This window comes from Mustela lutreola, chromosome 8 (assembly GCF_030435805.1).
Source record: "Mustela lutreola isolate mMusLut2 chromosome 8, mMusLut2.pri, whole genome shotgun sequence".
Lineage (NCBI taxonomy): Eukaryota > Metazoa > Chordata > Mammalia > Carnivora > Mustelidae > Mustela > Mustela lutreola.
The window spans coordinates 44,391,857-44,415,200 of NC_081297.1; the positions used below are offsets into that span (position 1 = coordinate 44,391,857).

Here is a 23,344-nt window from a genome sequence, read left to right on the forward strand (position 1 = left end):
TTATAGTTAAGATTTAACATATTTAGGGACTCCTGGGTGGCCCAGTGGGTGAAGCTATTGTCTTCGGCTCAGGTCATGATCCTGGGGTCCTGGTATCGAGTTCCACATAGTAGGGAACCTGCTTCTTCCTCTGCCTGCTGCTCCCCCTGCTTGTGCTCGCTCGCTCTTTTCTCTCTGACAAATAAATAAAAATCTTAAAAAAAAAGAAAGATTTAACATATTTAATGGCAAATTAGTAGGCTCTGTGATAATCAATATGCAAGAGAAATGATGCCAATCTGTTAATATTATCTTGTGTTGAGTGTATAATGTTTTTTGTTGACCTTGTCATCGTTTTTCTGTTTCTTAATTGAAAATTTGTTACATTAAAAGAAATTCATATCATTATTCTCATGTGTGATATGAATCCATTGTATTAATAGCTATAAGTAGTGTTAAGGGGTAACTGAAGCCAGCATTATCCAGAATGAGTAAGAGTTGAAAACTTAAGAGGGAAGAGTTTAGATTAATTTTTGCCTAAACTCGTTAATTTTGTAACATCTTATTTCCTAATGTGAAAAGAACTAACTGATCTGCAGCAGCATTTAAATTACGTTGAAAAATGGGGCACCTAGGTGGCTCAGTGGATTGGGCTCAGGTCATGATCTCGGGGTCCTGGGATTGAGCCCCGCATCAGGCTCTCTGCTCACAAGGGAGCCTGCTTTCCCGCCCCCCCACCCCACTCTGCCTCTCTGCCTACTTGTGATCTCTGTCAAATAAATAAAATCTTAAAAAAAAAATTACCTTGGGGCGCCTGGGTGGCTCAGTGGGTTGAAGCCTCTGCCTTCAGCTCAGGTCATGATCCCAAGGTCCTGGGATCGATCCCTGCATCGGCCTCTCTGCTCTCCAAGAAGCCTGCTTCCTCCTCTCTCTCTCTCTTTCTCTCTCTCTCTGCCTGCCTCTCTGCCTACTTGTGATTTCTCTCTGTCAAATAAATAAAATCTGAAAAAAAAATTTTTAAAAATTACCTTAAAAACATGTTTTGTTGATATAGTAATAAAAATATATGATCCTTCTGACTTGTGAGTGAAGATAGCTTGATTATCTGAGGAACTTTGAAAATATCTTTCTTTGTGGTCTTTCATATCCTCTGATTGATACATTCTTTTGAAATAAAATTGTTACTCAAATTATAGAGTTAATTTTGGAGACTCATTTTCAAGGAAAAACAAGACAAACATATTTAAGCTATTTTTTTGTGATACATTTTAAATTTAGTGTCAGGTCAGAATGCTGTGAAACAATTTTTTTAAAGATTTTATTTATTTATTTGACAGAGAGATACACAACAAGAGAGAGGGAACACAAGCAAGGGGAGTGGGAAAGGGAGAATCAGGCTTCCCGCCAAGCAGGGAGCCCAATGTGGGGCACGATCACAGAACCCTGGGATTATGACCTGAGCCGAAGGCAGACGCTTAACGACTGAGCCACCCAGGCGCCCCACTTTAAAAATTTTATATTAAATTTTGTACTGAAACTTAAAAGATTTGGCTGATAGCTGGTTATCATCTCTGGAGTTTGTGTTAGAGACATGATTTTGAAACACTTTGCTTTCCACTACTTTATAATGGGAAACAAATTTTCAGTCACCAGTCTGAGTCAGTAAATTCTCATTTTGATGGTTTCCTTGTTGATTAAATTATAATTTTGTCTTACTATTTTTAATAATAAAAAGTGATACTTGGAATGTCTATAATTTAATGGAGTTTTAAAATTAGCAATTACTGTTTACAATCAGTGCAGCAAGGAACATTCATTCTAGCCCTTAAAAACCTTGTTGGTTGGGTGCCTGGGTGGCTCAGTTGGTTGAGTGGCTGCCTTTGGCTCAGGTCATAATCCTAGGGTCCTGGGATCAGAATCCACATTGGGCTCCGAGCGTAGCTGAGAGCCTTGTTCTTCCTCTCCCTCTGCCTGCTGCTCTGCCTACTTGTGCATGCTCGCTCTCTCTTTCTGTCAAATAAATAAAATCTTCAAAAACAACAAACAACTTTTTTGGTCAGTGTAATACTTTGTAAAATATCAGGCTTAAAATAAAAACTAACATCCTTCCTCTCCACTCCCATTCCTAGTCCTCAGAACTAATTACTTTCAATTCTTTTAGCTGTTTCTGAGTTAGATCTTTGTATTTCCAAGTAATGTACTCACGCTAGCTCTTCACTTTTTAGTTTTAAATATTATACACTGATTTTCTACTGTTAGAGATGGAGAGGGGGTGTAAGAAACCTAAATCCTTACTTACTGCCCCTGTTCTATTTTAGTGTAGTTAGATCAAAAAAATTTTTTAAACCCCCAAATCAAGAGTTGCATGCTCCATGAATTGAGCCAGCCAGGTGTCCCAGATTAGTTTTTTATTAATCAAAATTTATTAGTTTGCCTGTAAATACAAATATTATTTGTACCTGAGCCTTATAGTATGCTATGATTGTTTTCCTTATACCAATTTTTATTTTCCTTGGAGTTAATAATCACCCTCCCTGTGGTCATTTTGTAAGTTTTCTTTGTAACCATCAAAAATTTATTTTCAGATTTTCCAGCAGCAGTATCTTTCCACATGATTTACCTGTCAGGTGATCTATCAGTTCCATTTTCTTCTTGAGGCCATTCCTTTGGAGCTCTTTTTTCCTGCTCCGATCTCTATTCCTTGTTTTTTAAGGTCAGCTGTCAGCTTGGAACCTCCTTATGCTGTATTGTTCTGGGAATTCCCTTTCCCTTTCCCCTTATTTCAAGTCCATATTACTTGGTTTCCTCCTATTTTGGTGAAGCATTTCTTGTTAGTTTCATGAAGAAGGTGGTGAATGGAATATAAATTTTTGCTCATCTCAAAGTGTTCTATTCTTACACTTTAGTGTTTAGAAGTCTAAATTTTAAATTGTTTTTCTTTAATATTTTGAAAGCTTTACTCAATCTTTCCGCCTTTAGTGTTGCTGTTGAGAAGAATGATGCTAAATTAATTCTTGTTCCTTCCTATGTGGCTTTCTTTTTCTTGAAGATGCAGAATCTAATCTTTATTCCCAGTGCCTTGAGATTTCACATCAGTATGTGTTTTTCATTTATACATAAATCTTTAGTTATTGTTTTGCTTTTTATCACATTTTTAAACAGTTCACAGGTGGACATCATGTGTTCCTTGATGTTTCATCTTTGTTCATCTGTCATCTTTAAAATGAAAGTCTAGAACTTTCACTAATTTAAAGTCCAGCTGAACATTTCATAATGAACAAAGCTTAATAAAATTTACATTTTATTTTTTACTTTAGAAATTTTTTTATTAACATATAATGTATTTTTTGGCCCAGGGGTACATGTCTGTGAATCATTAGGCTTACACACTTCACAGCACTCACCATAGCACATACCCTCCCCAGTGTCCATAACCCAACCACCCTATCCCTACCACCCCCTCCACCCCCCGCCCCCACCCCGGCAACCCTTAGTTTGGTTTGTGAGATTAAGAGTCTCTTACGGTTGTCTCCCTCCCGATCCCATCTTGTTTCAATTTTTTCCTTCCTGATCCCCCAGATCCCCGATGTTGCCTCTCAAATTCCTCATATCAGGGAGATCATATGATAATTGTCTCTCTATGACTTATTTCGCTCAGCATGATACCCTCTAGTTCCATCCATGTCGTTGCAAAAGGCCAAGATTTCATTTCTTTTGATGGCTACATAGTATTCCATTGTATATATATACCACATCTTCTTTATCCATTCATCTATTGATGGACATTTAGGTTCTTTCCATAGTTTGGCTATTGTGGACATTGCTGCTATAAACATTTGGGTGCAGGTGCCCCTTCGGATCACTACACTTGTATCTTTAGGGTAAATACCCAGTAGTGCAACTGCTGGGTTGTAGGGTAGCTCTATTTTCAACTTTTTTGAGGAACCTCCATGCTGTTTTCCAGAGTGGCTGCACCAGCTTGCATTCCCACCAGCAGTGTAGGAGGGTTCCCCTTTCTCCGCATCCTCACCAGCATCTGTCATTTCCTGACTTGTTAATGTTAGTCATTCTGACTGGTGTGAGGTGGTATCTCATTGTGGTGATTTGAATTTCCCTGATGCCAAGTGATGTGGAGCACTTTTTCATGTGTCTGTTGGCCATCTGGATGTCTTCTTGCAGAAATGTCTATTCATGTCCTCTGCCTATTTCTTGATTGGATTATTTGTTCTTTGGGTGTTGAGTTTGATAAGTTCTTTATAGATTTTGGATATTAGCCCTTTATCTGATAATGTCGTTTGCAAAAATCTTCTCCCATTCTGTCGGTTGTCTTTTGGTTTTGTCTACTGTTTCCTTTGCTGTGCAAAAGCTTTTGATCTTGATGAAGTCCCAGTAGTTCATTTTTGCCCTTGCTTCCCTTGCCTTTGGCGATGTTTCTAGGAAGAAGTTGCTGCAGTTGAGGTGGAAGAGGTTGCTGCCTGTGTTGTCCTCAAGGATTTTGATGGATTCCTTTCTCACATTGAGGTCTTTAATCCATTTGGAATCTATTTTTGTGTGTGGTGTAAGGAAATGGTCCAGTTTCATTTTTCTGCATGTGGCTGTCCAATTTACCCAACACCATTTGTTGAAGAGACTGTCTTTTTTCCATTGGACATTCTTTCCTGCTTTGTTGAAGATTAGTTGACCATAGAGTTGAGGGTCTATTTCTGGGCTCTCTATTCTGTTCCATTGATCTATGTGTCTGTTTTTGTGCCAGTACCATACTGTCTTGATGATGACAGCTTTAGAGCTTAAGTCTGGAATTGTGATGCCACCAACTTTGGCTTTCTTTTTCAACATTCCTCTGGCTATTCGAGGTCTTTTCTGGTTCCATATAAATTTTAGGATTGTTTGTTCCATTTCTTTGAAAAAAATTGGTGGTATTTTGATAGGGATTGCATTAAATGTGTAGATTGCTTTAGGTAGCATAGACATTTCCAATCCATGAGCATGGAACTTTTTTCCATTTCTTTGTGTCCTCCTCAATTTTTTTCATGAGTACTGTATAGTTTTCTGAGTACAGATTCTTTGCCTCTTTGGTTAGGTTTATTCCTAGGTATCTTATGGTTTTGGGTGCAATTGTAAATGGGATTGACTCCTTAATTTCTCTTTCTTCTGTCTTGCTGTTGGTGTAAAGAAATGCAACTGATTTCTGTGCATTGATTTTATATCCTGATGCTTTACTGAATTCCTGTACAAGTTCTAGCAGATTTGGAGTGGAATTTTTGGGTTTTCCACAAAAAGTATCACATCATCTGCAAAGAGTCATAGTTTGACTTCTTCTTTGCCAATTTGGATGCCTTTAATTTCTTTTTGTTGTCTGATTGCTGAGGCTAGGACTTCTATTACTATGTTGAATAGCAGTGGTGATAATGGACATCCCTCCTGTGTTCCTGACCTTAGCGGAAAAGCTCTCAGTTCTTCTCCATTTAGAATGATATTCTCTGTGGGTTTTTCATAAATGGTTTTGATGATATTGAGGAATGTACCCTCTATCCCTACCTTGTGAAGAGCTTTGATCAAGAAAGGATGCTGTACTTTGTCAAATGCTTTTTCAGCATCTATTGGGAGTATCCTATGGTTCCTGTTCTTTTTTTTATTAATATATTGTGTCACATTGATTGATTTGTGGATGTTGAACCAACCTTGCAGCCCTGGAATAAATCCTACTTGGTTGTGGTGAATAATCCATTTAATGTACTATTGGATTCTATTGGCTAGTATTTTGGTGAGAATTTTTGCATCGGTGTTCATCAAGGATATTGGTCTGTAACTCTCTTTTTTGATGGGGTCTTTGTCTGGTTTTGGGGTCAAGTACGTTTTATTTTTGTCAAAGTGTTTATGAAGTTTATTGTAAGTAGGTTCATCATAAGGGAATTTGTGAATCATTCCAGTCAGTGATCCTAAGACTTCAGTCTTTTTGCTATCTTTCTCAGTGTCACAATTGCAGGAAACCTCTCCAGGCAAAAGCAAAATTGTGATAGCCCTCAATCTCAGATCCAGTTTTAACTCCATGTAATGTGCCATGTTGTCTTCCTCCATATATACCCAAACTATTGCTTTCTTCATAGCTTTCCTGTACCCTTCTCTATGAAGTCACTTTTGAGGAGAGAATGTCCACTATCTCATTTAATACTTTGATTGCACTTGATAACTTTTCTTCTTCTTCTTCTTTTTTTTTTTAACTTGGTATAGGCACTCAGGCATGTATGTTTAATTCCTTTTTTTTTTTTTAACAGTAACATATAATGTATTATTTTGTTCAAGGGTACAAGACTGTGATTCATCAGTCTTACACGACACCCATTGCTCACCACAGCACATACTCTCCCCAGTGTCCTTCACCCAGCCACCCTATCCGCCCCCCACTCCTTTCCCCACTTGTTAAGTTTTCTTCTCTGAACTCATGTGTTTGAGGTCTTATAACTTTTCTTGTATTTTTTGTATTCTTTGATAATTATATCTCCCACTTATCTTTTCTCACTTTTTGAACTTTTATTAGTTAAATGTTAGACTGATAACTTGATTCTAGATTATTAGAGTATTTGATCCTAAGTTTGCTTACCTAGTTCTATTAGGTTAGAGTCCCTTCATTTTTTTTTTTTGAATTATTTTTATTAACATACATCGTATTATTTGCCCTAGGGGTACAGGTTTGTGAATCATTAGGTGTACACATTTCACAATGGATAGAGTTCCTTCTTTTCAGACTCCTGAGAGTAAATCTTTAGTCTTGTCCTGGGGTTAGAGAGCAATAGTTGCCTGGCTGTGCTGACTGGAGGAGGTCTAATTGCTTTTATACAGGTTTTCAACCAGTCCTGTTCTCTTTTTATTGCCGTTTCTGATTTTATTTTATTTTGTTTTTTTAGGATTTTATTTATTTGACAGAGAGATAGATAACCCAAACAGGGGGAGCAGCAGGCAGAGGGAGCGGGAGAAATAGGCTCCCTGCTGAGCAAGAATTCCCAACTTGGGGCTCTATCCCAGGACCCTGGGATCATGACCTGAGCTGAAGGCAGATGCTTAACTGACTGATCCACCCAGGCGCCCGCCATCTCTGATTTTATTTTTATTTTTTTATTTTTTAAGATTTTATTTATTTATTTGACAGAGAGAGATCACAAGTAGGCAGAGAGGCAGGCAGAGAGAGAGAGGAGGAAGCAGGCTCCCTGCTGAGCAGAGAGCCCGATGCGGGACTCGATCCCAGCACCCTGAGATCATGACCTGAGCCGAAGGCAGCGGCTTAACCCACTGAGCCACCCAGGTGCCCCAACCATCTCTGATTTTAAAGGGACTGCTGCTTCCATTTCTTAGGTCTTTCCAGGCTCTGATTCTCCGTGGCTTTCTTCTGTTGAAGGTGCTTGTTGGTTTTTGTTCTTGCCTGCTAGATTATCACTTAATGTATCTGCTTTCTCTTGGTCCTGTGCCTTTTTGTACCTTAACTATCTTTTCAGCGGAGGCTTGAGAGAGAGGTTTTAAGTAGGAGACTACTACTTAATTCTGTTAAGATTGTCTCCTACTGGCCAGACTTAGTTTTACATTGAATGGAAATTTTCACCTTGATTAACATTACTTTTCGCTCAACTTTTGGTTGAAGGGCTTGTTTCCATTTTGTTCGGTTTACCTTTGCATGTCATGTGCCTTTTTATAGGACATGGCTTACAAGTGATATTTTTCTGGTGATAATGGTGTGATATATTTCATGGTAAAATGTTAGGAGTAAATGGTTTTTATATTGTGAAATTATATGTGATAATTCTTGAATCTGTCAGCTAAAGAAAAATAAGTGTAAAATTTTGTGTGTTTTATGGTATCAGGTCCTGTTAGATTGTTAGAGTGTTATATACATGGAAACAAAGTCATAGTATTGCTTTCTTGGTGAGATAGTTTTATCTTATTTCTTAGCCATACTCTGACTGTGCTAGCTGTCATTTTCACAGCTGCATGCCAGTAAGCATCTTAACTGGGTGGTACAGCATGACTGGATCCATGCAGATATATCATTACTAATGTAAATTTAACTTAAGGTGCTTTGCATACAAACTAGAATAGTATGTAATGGTGATAAATGTATTGTATAATGAAGACTACTAAGAGGGCTTCTGTTTCTTTTGGACTCTTCCCCACTTGCTTCAACCACAGTGGTTTCCTTACTGTTCCTCAGACATTTGAGGTATACTTCTAAGATGGAGCCTGCGCTCTGACTGTTCGTGTATATCTGCTTGGGTAACTCTTTCACCTTGAAGAAGTCTTTGCTCAAATTTCACTTTTATAATGAACTTTTTTGTGACCATTTATACTTTGGTTAAACCCTCACTTGTGAGGTCTTTTAACTGCTTTTTAAAGTTTCTTCTATGGGGCTTATCACTTTAAAATTTACATACTATGTTTATTGGCTGGTTTTCCTGGTAGAATATAAGCACCATGAGGGCAGAGATCTTCATTTTATTCACAGGTGTATCCTAAGCACCCAGAATAGTACCTGACAGTATAGAAGCGCTGGAAAGATGTGAATTAAAGGCATCCTGATTCATGCACTTGCTTCCAGATAGCCCTCTAAAACACCCTCATTGTGTTTTCCTCTACACTACAAGATTGGAAAAATAAACTTTTTTCTCCTTATAATTTTCCCCTGGCAAGTCTTTTTTAACAGAAACGGCTTCTCTGAGGATGTGCTAAAAGAAGCTAAAGAATTAGAGATATGTTCAACTTTTGTGCACATGAACTTACATGTTCCCACCAAGCTTTGAGGGAAATTTTGCTTTGGTATAGGTTCGTTTTTGTGTATAAGAGCATTGTGGGAGTACAAGAGCTGAAAAAATAAACATGAAGTGTTTATTTACAGCATGCACAGACCTCACGTGCCTATACACACAGACATAATAACACTGCTAACGTTGACACTGTGCTTATTTTGTCCTGGTGCTTTTCGTGTTTTATTTCATTTTTCTTTATAACTGCCTCATAATAAATTGTAAGTGCTATTATTAATATTTTAATAATAGGGCTCCAAAGTGCAAATTATGATGTAACTTACCCAAGGTCACACAGTTACTAAGTAGTGAGGTTTGAACTCTGGAAATCTGGCTCCACAGTCCATGTTCTTAGCCTTTTTATTCAAAATTATGGTAAAATATGCATAACATAACAGTTAACCATTTTTTAAGTGTACAATTTAATGACTTTAAGTGCATTCAAAATGTTGTACAACCATCACTACTCTTCATTTCCAGAACTTTCCCTTTCCCTTCAGGCCTCTGGTAAAACCTCTTATTCTACTTCCTCTATTAAATTTGTTTATTCTGGGTATTTCATATAAGTAGTATCATATAATATTCATCTTTTTGTGTTTGAGCATAATGTTTTCAAGGATCCATGTTGTCACATGCATTAGTTTCATTCCTTTTTAAGGCTGAATAATATTCCTGTATATGTGTCTATATCAGATTTTGCTTATTCATTTCTTGATGGACCTTTGGGTTTTTTCCACCATTGTTACCAGCATTTGAGTATTGTGAGTAATGCCTCTGTGAACATTGGTTTGCAAGTATCTGTTTAACTCTCTGTTTTTAGTTATTTTGGGTGGAATTGTTGAGTCAGGTAATTCTATGTTTAATTTTCCTTTTAACTTTTTTTAAGTAAGCTTTACGCCCAGTGTGGCGCTTGAACTCACAACACTGAAATCAAGTTGCATGCTCCACCAACTGAGCCAGCCAGGCACCCTTTTCTTAACTTTTTTGATGAAGAGAAATAGCAGTAGTGTACAAGTGTACACTCAAATATTTTTTTGAGTTCAGGTAACTATGTCACAGTCCTTTTTATTTTATCATCAGTCACCTGAACACTGCCTGTATTTTAGAGTGTGAGAGATGTACAGTATCAGTTTCTGAAAGATAGGGAACCTTTATAGATGTATGTTCTATATAGTGCCTGGTTTGATGTGAGCATTCAGCCAAATTGTTCAATTTATCTTAACTCTTCCTATGTTAATACATTCTGTATTATGTTTTCTAGTAAGTTTACCACTGTAATCTCATCTTTCCTTTGTAATCTTCCATGTAAAACTTCTTTTGAAAAATTATAGCCTTTTCCAAAATAGTCTCTGAATCCACTGTTTCCTTGACATTTCTGTTAAAATTCTCTAAATTATTTGGTACATTTCCCAATTTTATTTCCTATGTTTATTTCATGCTATATAACTTACATTTATGTTTATTTTTGTTGTTTTAATTCTTACTTTATATTTTGAGTTCCTTATGGATATGGAGTACATAAAACTGTTTAATTCATTGAAAATAGGCACATTAAATAATAGAGTTTAAAACTTCTGAAAGTTGTTCTTTATTTCATGCTTTAAGTGTTGACAAATTTCAATGTCAGGTGTATGTGGAAAGGAAATTAGAAATCTAATTTCTTAAGCTCAGAACAAGTTTTCTGTTTAGCAGGCAAGATACAGAGTCAGAATGCATTAATCTGCCTTCTTTTTCTAAATGATTTTTACTTTCTTTTCAGATCGTTGCCAGCAAAGGAGGTTTTGAAATGGTTACAAAAGAGAAGAAATGGTCTAAAGTGGGTAGTCGCTTGGGATATCTGCCAGGAAAAGGAACTGGGTCTCTTTTGAAGTCACATTATGAAAGAATTCTCTACCCATATGAACTTTTCCAATCTGGTGTCAGCCTTATGGTGAGATGCATCATTTTTTGTTTTCAGGAGTGGATAAATCCAGTCCTCCAAATGAATGTTAGACTGTGTTTTCTGTAACAAGGTAGCAGTTTGCTAAGCATAGAAAGTTAAAAAGGTTTCTCTGGGTACCAAAATTTGGGGTAGCAAGGTGTGGTTTAAAAATTGCAGCTACTTTTGATGGTTTACAAGATAAAGGTCAATGGGAATGAAGGTTGTTTTCTTATTTATTTGAAATAAATTCTCTTGACTTAAGCTTTTTGAAGAAATCCTCCTCTTGATTTCATGTATTTTTTAAATAGCTTTATTGATGTTATAATTTGCATACTGTAGAATTCAGTCATTGTAGATACACAGTCAGTAAGCTTTAATAAATTATACATTTATGCAGTAATCACCACAGCTCAGTTTTAGAATATTTCCATCAGCCCAGAAAGTTCCTTTGTGTTTGGTTGTAGTTGGTTCCTGTTCATAACCCCAAACCCAGATAAACACCTGATTTTCTTTCTGGCTCTGTAGTTTTTTGCCTTTGTAGAAATTTCACATAGATGGGATCATACAGTATAATTTTGTGTCTGGCTTCTTTCACTTAGCCTAATGTTTTCAAGGTTCACCTATGTTTTAGCCTGTATTAATACTTCATTCCTTTTTATGGCTGAATAATAGTCCATTGTATGGATATACCATATTTGTTTATCCATTTACCAGTTGGTGGACAGTTGGATTGTTTCCAGTTTATGGCTATTATGAATAAATGCTATGAATATTCATGTATAAGTCTTTGTGTGGACATATGTTTTCATTTCTCTTGGGTAGATACCTAGGAGTGGAATTGCTGGGTTATATGGTAAGTTTATGTTTAACTTTTTAAGAAACTGCCAAACTGTTTTCCAAAGTGGCTGAACCATTTTACATTCCCACCAGTAATGTAGAGGCTTCCAGTTTCTTCACGTCTTTGCCAACACTTGGTATTGTCAGTTCTTTTGCTTATAGCCATTCTAGTGGGTGTGTAGTGGTATCTCATTGTGGTTTTAATTTTCATTTCCCTAATGACCAGTGGTGTGCATCTTTTCATGTGCATATTAGCCATTTGTATATTTTCTTGATGAAGTGTCTGTTCTGATCTTTTTTTTATTGGATTGTTGTGTCATCTTACACTTGTTTTAAGAGTTTGCTATGTAGTCTGGATACAAGTCTTTTATTAGGTATATGATTTTACAAATATTCTCTGCTAGTCTGTGGCTTATCTTTTCATTTTTATAATGGTGTCTGTTTGAAGAGTAGTTTATTAATAATTTCCTTTACCCCCCTTCTATGGATTGTGCTTCTGTTGTCATATTTAAGAAATCTTTTCCTAACTCAAGTCCCCAAAGATACTCTTTTTTGTTTTCATCTAGTAGTTTTATAGTTTTAGCTTTTATATTTAGGTCTAGATCCATTTTGGGTTTTTTTGTTTGTTCGTTTTTTTGTAGGTGTAAAGTATGAGGTAAAAGTGTAAGTTCATTTGTGGGGGGAGGGGAAATGTATATGTATATGAATATTCAGTTGTACCAGTATCATGTGTTTAAAAGACTACTACCCTTTTCCTATTGATTTACATTGGCACCTTTGTTGAAAATCAGTTGATTATTAATGTGGGTTTATTTCTGGTCTCTGTTTTGTTCTTTGGTCATATATTTACCCTAACACCAGTACTATACTGTCTTGAGTATTGTAGCTGTATTTTAAGTTTTAATATCCAGTAGTGTTAGTCTTCCAACTTGGTTCTTCTTTCTTCAGAATTTTCAAAGAACATGCATTTCCACATAAATTTTAGAAATTGACTTCTCAATTTCTGCAACAAAAGCCTGCTAGGATTTTGATAGGGATTGTCTTGAATCTGTAGATGGATTTGCTGGGTAGAATTGTCATCTGGTTTCATGTAGTTTTGGGATTTATTGGAAATTTATTATTTCTCTCCTGATTCTCCAATCTTACTTCTTATCAGTGAACCTGCTTTCTTTCTGTGCTCTGATTCTTTAGGGTATACAGATGCCTAATTTAGATCTTAAGGAAAAAGTAGAGCCTGAGGTTCTTGGCACTGATGTCCAAACTTCCCCAGAGCCAGGCACAAGAATGAACATTCTGCCGAAGAGAACAAGGCGTGTCAAGTCTCAGGTATCAACCTCCATGGATCATTTTTAATAGGAGTTTTAAATGCATTGACTGCAGAACAATTATGTGGTTATTGGAGGCATTCACATACTGTTGTTCTTTAGAATGTGAAGACACCTGTCTTTCATTTAACTTTAAGATGAACAAGGAGGAAATTGTAAAATTCAGTCTGATTTGATTTAGGAAGCTTTTTGTTAAGTTTGAACAGTTTTGATGAGGAGGACAAATCAGAGTAGGGCCAGTGTTATAGACATGCTGATGAACTGTAGTTTATTTTATTTTCATGGTTAGCAGAAATGAGAGGAGTAGGAATGGGTGGTTTTATTTTTCGCTCATTCCTTTAAAAGCTAGAGTATAAATTTTAGTGTTTGAACCATTCCAATGTTAACTTCTATAGTGTTCTTGTAGCCAAAAATAATTTCATCAGAAGAAAAATACCCTAATTTCTTCTTGTCTGGACCTGCCCTATCTTCCTTTCCCCATTCTCATTTGTGGTCTTCAAAGTGTGCTTTTAAAGTTGTTGTAAAGATAGGTCTGTAGGTTGGGACAGGAAGATGCTGCTTTCCTTGCTCTGAATTGCTCCTTAAATCTCCTCCATGGTAATTTTAGCTTCTTAGGTACTTTGATAACAGAAAGGTAGGTGTCTTGGATGGAGAATGTGAATTTAATGGAAATTCACTGGAAAGTGAATTATAAATTTATGTTCCTTTATTAGTAAGTTACCAGTATGTAATATAAATTGTTTGGTAATTTATAATTAAATAAGTATTTTATTGCATTATAATAATATAATTTATATTTAGCATAATGAGAATTCTTAGTTATAAACCATTATAAATTAGTAAACTCTGGTTTGGTCATTAAGTGATTTTTGTTACTGTGGCTGATCTCAAAAGTTCTAACCATCATTGGGTATATAGTGATGATTCTGTTTCAAGACCTGAAACACTTGAAGACTAGTAGTCTCTGACTTGGTGACTCACTAAGAGTTGCCCCAGGTGGCCTTGCTCCTCTCATCAGTTGACTACTTGTGATGAAAGTTCTTTTGATGTTCCTTCTGAAACCATAAAAAAGCTTGGCTGCTCATTGCCTGTATATAAGAAAAAGACAATATAGAATGTTTTTACTCGTTGGAATAATTGTTAATGTAGTCAGATTTGTTGATATGAGGTAGAAACTAGAACCATTGTAAGCTTTTCTTTGTTTTTTTGTTTTTTCTTTACTGTAGGCTTTTCAGTGAAGAATTTGTTCAATTCACAGTTTGTCCTTAATTTCTATATTCCTTAGTCTGCCTTATTCCTACTCTTCAATTTCAAAAAGAAGAGAAAGGCTTTCTGGTAGAACTCCTTTGACTTCTTGCCCCATACACAGAACTGATGGTATTCCTTCTGAATTTCTGCCAGTTTCTGTGGGCAAAGGGTACCTTTGTCTCTAAGGATAATCCTCCCACATCTGTCCTTTCTGGCTTCTTTAGGGATTTTAATACGCCACTTGTGAGATCTTTCTCTCTTACCTCCTTTGTCTGCTGAATCTCCTCCTACCCCCAATGTAAACATGTTTAAAGTCTCTGTCATCTTAAAACAAAAACTCCTTTCCTTGATAATGCCTTACTCCTTGCCTCTTTTCATGAAGTTTCTTGAAAAGCAGTCAATGTTGTCTCATTTTCCTCAGGATCGGTTTAGCTTTTGTACTCTGTAATCTGACACTGAGCTAAATTATTTTGTTGAAACTGCACCACCCAAGTTACCACTGAGTTAATAATTGTCAAAAGCTGAGGGCTTTTTATTTCTTCTTCATCTTTGAGGATATATACATTTAATAGGGTAGTTGACTCCCCTTTTTGAAATTCAGTTAACTTGATTTTTCTTTGGCTTCCGTGATGCCTCTCTCCTGTTTATCCTCTTCACTCTGACCTCTCCTTAGTTATCTTTGTTCTCTCTTCCTCCTCAGTCATCTTTGTTCTCTCTTCCTATTGCCCTTTACATGGTGGTTTTAAGTCTTTTCCTATCTTTGCTCTCCTTAGCTATCTTATCTACCCTATGATTTCAGTTACTACCTGTACACTCGAGACTCCTAAATATGTTGTAACGCTCATGTTTCTTTTGTGTTTACCAAAGATGTGTGTGTGCATATTGGTGGCCATTGGTGGCCACAGCAGGAATGCTGAATTCAGTACATCTCATACATGACCATCTTCTCTAAATCTGTTTTTTCTTTATTATTTTCTAGCCTGGTATCCATGACAAGCACAGCCATCCAATAGTCTTTTTAAACAAGAAACAGAAGTTACAGAAGTTATCTTATTCCACTTTCTTATCTCTATCACATCACTTGTTTTACTCTTGTTTTTATTCTTTTTTTTTTTTAAAGAATAGATAAATAATATTTATTTTGGAGAAAGAGGGGGAGAGAGAATATTTATTTTGGAGAAAGAGGGGGGGAGAGAGAGAGAGAGAGAGAGAATGAAAGTGCATGCAAGTGGGGGGAGGGGCAGAGGGAGAGGGAATCTCAAGTAGACCTGTTGAGCACAGAGCCTGAGGCAGGGCTCTGTCTCACAACCCTGAGATCATGTCCTGAGACAAAGTCAAGAGTTGGACACTTAACCAGATCCACCCAGGTACCCCTGCAGTGATTGTTTTTTTCATCTTTGACCTCACTAGTGAGCTTTTTGAAACCTGGAGTCACAGTTTGTCTGTATGAAGGGTTATTAGACCCTTAACACATTTATACATTAGTACGAAGCCCATGATGCCAGTATGTCTCATTATTATTATTATTATTTTTTAAAGATTTTTTTTTTTGTTTATTTGACAGACAGAGATCACAAGTAGGCAGAGAGGCAAGTAGAGAGAGGGGAAAGCAGGCTTCCTGCTGAGCAGAGAGCCCGACCGTGGGACTCGATCCCAGGACCCCGAGATGATGACCTGAGCTGAAGGCAGAGGCTTAACCCACTGAGCCACTCAGGCGCCCCACTTTGTTTCATTATTGGTGACCTTAAGTTTGAGCCAGATTTCCATTATACTTAACTTTTTTTGTAATAAAAGTAATCAGAGTACACTGAAAGACAGTGTGAATAACTTGACTTCCAGTTATGTTTTACCCAGTGTTCTCACATTCATTGATGATCCTTACCTGAATTAGTTATATTGGTGGTTGCAAGCTGGGTGATATTCTAGCTCTGTCATTTTCTATATTTGTTAACATTTTTCTTTAAAGGAGAACTCTTCTCCCACACTTTCTTGAGTTACTTCTTTCATACACTAAAACGTTTATATCTTAAGTGTACAGTTTTGTGAATTTCAGTAAATGTCTGTACCTGTGGAACCATGACTGACTCCCCCACTATAGTCACTACAGATAATGTTTTTTTAAAAAATATAATGTCTTATTATTTATTACCATCTCCTACTCCTTTTTGATAATACTGTTGTTCCAAATTTGCTCTCTAAATGGGAACCCCATCAAGCTGCTTCATGATACTCTTTTGACTTGTCTCTATCCTTATTTGAGCACTTGTTTAGCACAAAAGTTTTCTTGCCTTGCTTTAGATTTGGAATCAGTCATTTCTCCGTGGAATTCTGGTTCATTTTAGTGTGAAATAATATTCATTAACCAAGATCTGAGCACAAGGTGTGCTTGTTCCTACTGGGATGCCATTGCTTTTGTAGGTCCTTTTAGTGGTTAGAGCTGGGAAATAAAATTTAAAAACATTATGAGTTTATATTTTCAGAAATGGATTGATAATTTCATTTCTAATCTAGCATCTCAAAGTTCTTTTGGTTTATGTTATAGCTCTTTTCCTAGTTTTTTGAGTTGGCAGTGTAATTTATTTCTATTTTTCTGTTTTGACTGAGATGCTTAAGACTATAAAACTCCCTGTGATCACTGCTTTGATTTATTCTGGATATTCTGATTTATAGTCTTTTATTATTGTTGTTGTTACCAGTTTTTAATAGGAAGTTAAAGATTTCTGACCGGTCTTTTTATTTTTTATTTTTGCTACTTCTACCTTTTATTCCATTAAGATCAGATAATGTTTTATTATTTCTACTTTTTGGAACTTTATTGCCTGAAAAGGTTGTGAGGATCAATTGATTAAAATAGTATGGTACAATAGTATCTGCTACTGTATGTTTTATGGTACACAGTATCTGCTTAGTGTATGTTAGGATTTCTTATATACTGTGCATTAATAGTGGTGAATGTATAGTGTCATGTTTATCCTCAGACTGTAGAAGTTGATTAATATAATTAAATTGATCTACTAAATTTTAAATATATTAAAATGCTCTTTCGTTGGTTGATTCTTTTATGATCATAGACTCACAACGTATGTATTTTATCCTGATTCATTTTTATTCTTATTGACTCTTTTTAATAAGTTTTAGTTATTTACTTAGTTTACATTCAGAGTATATGGTTCATTTGAATTCATGGTGTAACACTTTAACTATCAGGATGTTCTCATCTTCAAATACTAGAGTGGCAGATAATATCAGCTTAAACATTAGGAACACAGTTTTCACATGAGGACACATTTTTCACATAAGATTTCCAGAAATAGGTAGTTCTAGGGTTGATGCAACAACTGCACATTGCCATGAAGGGCCTGGGCTCTTTCCATCTTTCTACTTTGCTTTCCTCAGTGTGTGGGGGTAATAGATATCTTCTTAGCTGCAGTATGGCTGCTAGGGTCCAGTGTAGTGCTTTCACCAGGCTTCATCTCCTAACAGTAGGGAAGGAGGTTGGGTAAAAGCCTTACTACTCTTTGAGAAGCTTTCTCTTTTATTAGAGACAAAAGTCTTTCCCAGAGGCTTCTAGAAGATGTTTCATTGGTCCAGACCAGATTAAGATTTCTACTCCTAGCTCAGTCATCACTAACAAAGAGGAATGGCATGATTGGCTTAGAATAATCATTATTCATCTAATAGGGTGGGCATATTGCCTTTTGATCAAAGATGGGTGTCCATTAGCAAGGTAGAAGTGAGGATTTCTATTATTACCAGTAGCACACTGGTTATAACCAGTAGCATTTGTTTATGGACAGAACCTAACTGACAACTGTTGTTTTAATTAAGATAGATTTCCTTTTGTGGAAATGAAGCTGGGTGACTATCCAGTTGTTGTAATAAGGCTGTGAGTAGATTTAGAGAGCAAAAATAAAATATTTTTTTCTTCATATTGAAGAGGATCTTGAAACTTCCCTTGGTAAGAAAGTAAATGTATGAATCAGAAAGATTAGATAATGCAGTTTTGTTTATATATTTATTTTTTTAGTCAGAATCTGGAGAAGTGAACAGAAACACGGAACTGAAGAAACTTCGAATTTTTGGGGCTGGGCCTAAGGTCGTGGGCCTGGCAGTGGGAGCAAAAGATAAAGAAGGTAAAATCTCTTATTTGGTCACGAAAAGAAATAAGGTCTAGCCATGTGGTTCCAATAAGATTCACATAATATTTGAATTGAAGTTTGCCTTGGGATTTTCTTAAGAGTGTAAACTTGGAATGTGGTTCCTAGATGGATCACCTTTTATGGCATTTAATCTTGAATTTAAGGCTTGAGGAACCATATTTTATTGAATTTTTGTAATATTTGGAAGAGAGAAATTTTCCTTTTCCATGTCTAATATATGACAGAAATTTTTAATTTCTCAAGGCTAGTTTAGGAGAGAAAGGTGGAATGAATGATTCTCACCTGGTGATCCATACCTTATAACTTTTAAATTTAAAGATCGATTTTCTGACCTTTAGTATCAGAATTTATTGTGGAGAGCTTATGATTAAAATTCCCATGATTAAAATTCTAATTCTGATTTTATTTTTCCATAATTGCCTTGATATATTATGACACTTCATTTAAATAAACTCTAGGTTTGTAGAAAGCCTTGTATTCTCAGCTTAATATGTTTGAAACTCTGAGTAAAATTGCTAATGCAGAGATCAAGTTCCATTATTCTCTCTATATACGTGTCAGTTTTAAAACTCTATAAAGATTGTATTGGATTTGTTTTTAATGTATATGAATTTAGTGAAATACTACAATCACGGGTTGTATTATTACCCTTTTCTTGATAATGAGAAATTACATCACAATTCAGATTGTGGACGAGAACTCTGGAGGGTCAGATGATATTGTCCCATCACTCTAAAAACATTCATTGTGATAGGACGCACTACATACATAGTGATGTTTATTATCACCCTTCTAAGAATTAAGCACTTTGATTATCTTTTTCATTCTCGTACCTATTGCATTGGCTGGCAGTGATCTTAAAACTAGTCTCAAATTAGTCCCTGATAAACACTACATACAGGCAGTATAGAATTAGTAGTTTAGCTCTCTGGAGCTTGATTGCCTGGGTTAGATTTCCAGATCTGCCACTGACTGGCTGTGTGATTTTGGGCAAGTTATCTAACTTCTCTAGACTTTAGATTCTTTATCTTCAGTGGGGATAATAGCATAACTATCTCATAGTGTTTTTGAGATTTAATATAAATTATTTTAAATAGTGTCTGGTCCATAGTAAGCTCTCAACATTAGTTTTTACTATTATTATATAACTATTTTTATTTCAAGATGAGGTCTCCCGAAGACGAAAAGTTACCAACAGGTCAGACGCATTTAACATGCAAATGAGACAACGGAAAGGAACTCTCTCTGTTAACTTTGTAAGTGTTCTGAGATGTGTCAGGAGGGAAAGGATTTATTTTTAGTTTTGCACTTTATATCTCGCTGTATTTTGGTATGCCGTTTAGTTAGTTCGTTTGGTTAGAAGACTAGATGGTAAATCTAAAGTTGCAGCTTTCGTTAATGTAATGTGAACCCTGCTTTGTCTGTTTACATTGACTCTTCCCCTGAGTTATACTCACATGTACCTTGTGAGTGAGAGAATGAATATGAATCTGTAAATTCTTGAGCTGTATTGTAGACAGTGCTCAGAATTCATTCTCTACTGAAGAGTGTTTGTGTATAGGATGACATGGTGTATTTTATTTATATAATTGACTTTCAAGTAACCTGGATTTGTGGTGTTTCTTTATTCCAATAACTTGATACGCTTTTATTAACTTGCCTGAGAAGCACTGAGGAGATTGAGGAAGTTTTATGAAAAGTTGTCTAAATACAGTCATTTAAAAAATATTCAGGATTTAAGTTATGTGTGCTCTTAGTGTACATTATTTTGTTTGTTTCAATTAAGGAGTTCCTGGTAAAAATTTAATATTATTAATATAGAAAATAGACTTCTATTTTATTTTGTTTGTTTTCTAACAGGTTGATCTCTATGTTTGTATGTTTTGTGGTCGGGGAAATAATGAAGATAAATTGCTTTTGTGTGATGGATGTGATGACAGCTATCATACATTTTGTTTAATTCCCCCACTACCTGATGTGCCCAAAGGAGATTGGAGGTGTCCTAAATGTGTTGCTGAGGTACAAGCCTAAACTTTACAGATCCTTTCTTAATTAACAACAGTGATGTTCACATAACACATACAGTAAATCCATTAAAAGCTCTTAATTTGTTCTTCAATGTTTAAAGTCTCTGGGATTTTTTAAGAGCAATATTGAATGAAAATATAATAATTGTATTGCGGCAGCTTACCTTTCATAAGTTCTTTTTTGACTGTTAGATAATTCTGTTTGTTGATGTAGATGAATGATACTTATATTCAGAACTTAGTATTCTTGGAAAATAATAAAAATGAAGAAAGACTGTAGGTTTTTTTTTTTTTTTTTTTTAAATTTAAAAATAAGTCAGACATGAAGCTCTAGAACTTAGGATTCATCCAGTTTTCCTGTTACCAGATAAACTGATGGTTCTATTAGTTTAATTTTTACTTGATTATCCTGAATTATTCTTAATGTCTAAAGACATTATTGTCCTGAAATACCTAATTTGTTTACTTATTTTAACTAAATACTGTGATAGTACATGGAAGGGAAGGGCTTGACTGGGCTGTATGTGGGTGTATTCAGAGCTTTGAGTTATTATTCTCAAGGTAAGATGATTCAGCAGCAGTTCTGCTCTGAGAATTTGTGTTCATATACTGGTCAGGGTTATTGATGGTATGGAACAGCCTTTCCTATAGCTAGATATTCTTGCAATCCAGTGGATATCCCTTTATCCATTATATTTTCTTTGTCCATGAACATTTATTTTCTCTGTAGCTAAATCCACTGAGAAGCTGAGAATGATAGGTATCCTTGGACTTCATGGCATGGGAGTAGTTCTCCCAGTGTTTGTTTTGGTGCCAGAGCTTAATATCAACTATAGAGTCTGAAGCTGTTTTGTTACCACCTTCCTTACGGAAGGCTGTGAAATTGTAGTTGAGGTTCTAGAACATTATTTCCTGATTCTGTGTTGCAAGTAATTAATACTTGTTTTGCTGTCTAAGGTTGATTGGATTTGCTTCACCTAGGGAAATTATCAAAGAAGGTAATACTAATATTTTGTTAGTTCATTTTCAGTGAGTTAATCTTAGGTATTTCTTCTTCTTAGGAATGTAATAAACCTCGAGAGGCCTTTGGATTTGAACAAGCTGTACGAGAGTATACGCTTCAGAGCTTTGGAGAGATGGCAGATAATTTTAAGTCTGATTATTTCAATATGCCAGTTCATGTGAGTATCTATCATTTAGGTCAGTTTGGGGAGGGTATGAATATTTATCTGAGTCTAAAGCTTTTGGTTTGCTTTCATCATTTTTTGGAAAAACGGACAGCATGAAAAAGATGATAGAATATTAAATCTTGAAGATTAAGGGGCCTTGACATCTGTTTCTATTTCACTCACTAATGTGGCACTGTGTACTCTCCTGTTGAGAAATCTGCTTTGATCTTTGAATTGTTTATTAGCCTTCTGTGAGTAATCTTTTATAGAAAAACATGAAGTATATGACCGTTGTTCCTTTTGCTTGGTTATTTGTAATGTGAAGTTTGCTGCTTTTCCTAGGGGATCTTGGGCTTTTTAAAATCCCTATCCAAAAAATTTGGCAAAGCTATTAAAATCAGCCTTGAATTTTGCATTTCCTTTTTCCTCCTTGATGTGCTTGCTGGGTCATCTTTATATTTCTTAGCTGGGAAATAGCTTACACAAAAAGGCAGTGCAAGTTTATTATGTTTTTCTCAATATCTAGTTTGTCTTTAGCTTTTCCCTGTCCTTAGTGGGAAGAGCTAGGACCCTGGTCTTTTTCGCTCTGGAAATAGGACTTTTTCATTTTATCATGGGTATGTGTTCATTTCATTTGACAGGCATATAATGTGTTAGATGGTTATGGTTGAGTTAGTAATCTGTAATCTTTGTTTTCCCTGTGTAGATGGTTCCTACAGAACTAGTAGAAAAGGAATTCTGGCGGTTGGTGAGCAGCATTGAAGAAGATGTTATTGTAGAGTATGGAGCAGATATTTCCTCAAAAGACTTTGGAAGTGGATTTCCTGTAAAGGATGGTCGGAGAAAGATGCTGCCAGAAGAAGAGGTGCAGCAGATAGTAGTAATTCAAACTTATTCCAAGTTGATTTAGTCTTTGCATAGTAGAAAACTACCTTTCTCTAATCTTATGGGTTTATGTTAATTTAAAATATTAACTATGCAGGATTTGGACATTATAAGTAATTTCCAGTTTTAAAAATAATACATTCAAAGTATCTTTAAAAATTTAACTTTAGGGCAGCCCTCTTGGGTCCCTTCCTTTGGAGCTCTGTACTAGCACTCAAGCTTTAAAAGAAATTTAAAACAAAGTTTAACTTTGCATTTTAAAACCAATTTAATTAGTTTAAAACTATGATTCCAGTTAAAAGAATTTTTTGCCTCTTTCTGTTTGAGAATCTAGAAGGTGCTTTAAGAGTACTTTTTTATTTTAATTTTAATTTTTTTAAAGAATTTTTTTCATTGATAGGCCCCAAATTAAGTTTCTTTCAGTACTTGAGCAGGTAGGTTTTCAAATATGTTTAAGCTGTAACGTACAATGGAATCCTCTTGCATTAGTGATAAACCTCTATGTACAAAGCTGAATTAAGATGATCATTTCCTTTTCTCATTATTTCGGTTCTTTTTACTTTTTCTCTCCCTCTAGAATTGGCAGTGATTAATAGTTTTATTTCCTATTAAAAGAGTTACACATGGTTAAAAAAACAACCAAAAAAAAGGGTTATATAGTACAATAGGATATACAGTTAAAAGTATATCCAGCCATTCCAGTTCTCTTAAGATTACTGTTTGTAAGGTATATCTTTTCCCGTTCTTTCACTTTGAAGCTGTTTTTACCTTAGGATCTAAAGTGTGTCTCTTCTAGGCAGCATATGACTGGATTTGCTTTTTTTAAACCTAGTCTGAGGGTTGCCTTTTGATTGGAGTTATTTAGTTCATTTACATTTAACATAATTATTGATACTGATGTATGTCTGCCATTTTGTGATTTTGTATGTCTTCCTCTATCTCTCCTTTATGGCCATTTTCTAGTGTTAAACAGATACTTTTTATAATATCATATTAATTTCTCC

At 35.6% G+C, this 23,344-nt stretch overlaps 1 protein-coding gene across 2 annotated transcripts in view; it reads left to right on the top strand.

The window, feature by feature from the left end:
- The window catches only part of KDM5A (lysine demethylase 5A), a 92,191-nt gene that overhangs the window by 5,267 nt on the left and 63,580 nt on the right, over positions 1–23,344 (top strand). Inside the window, exons 4-10 of one of the 2 annotated variants that reach the window (XM_059184463.1) lie at positions 10,528–10,698; positions 12,718–12,852; positions 18,127–18,232; positions 19,424–19,515; positions 20,120–20,278; positions 21,348–21,467; positions 22,162–22,335. In XM_059184463.1, the coding sequence (XP_059040446.1) occupies positions 10,528–10,698; positions 12,718–12,852; positions 18,127–18,232; positions 19,424–19,515; positions 20,120–20,278; positions 21,348–21,467; positions 22,162–22,335 (957 nt within the window). The remainder of the gene's footprint in view (positions 1–10,527; positions 10,699–12,717; positions 12,853–18,126; positions 18,233–19,423; positions 19,516–20,119; positions 20,279–21,347; positions 21,468–22,161; positions 22,336–23,344) is intronic. The other variant, XM_059184464.1, reaches the window with a different exon arrangement.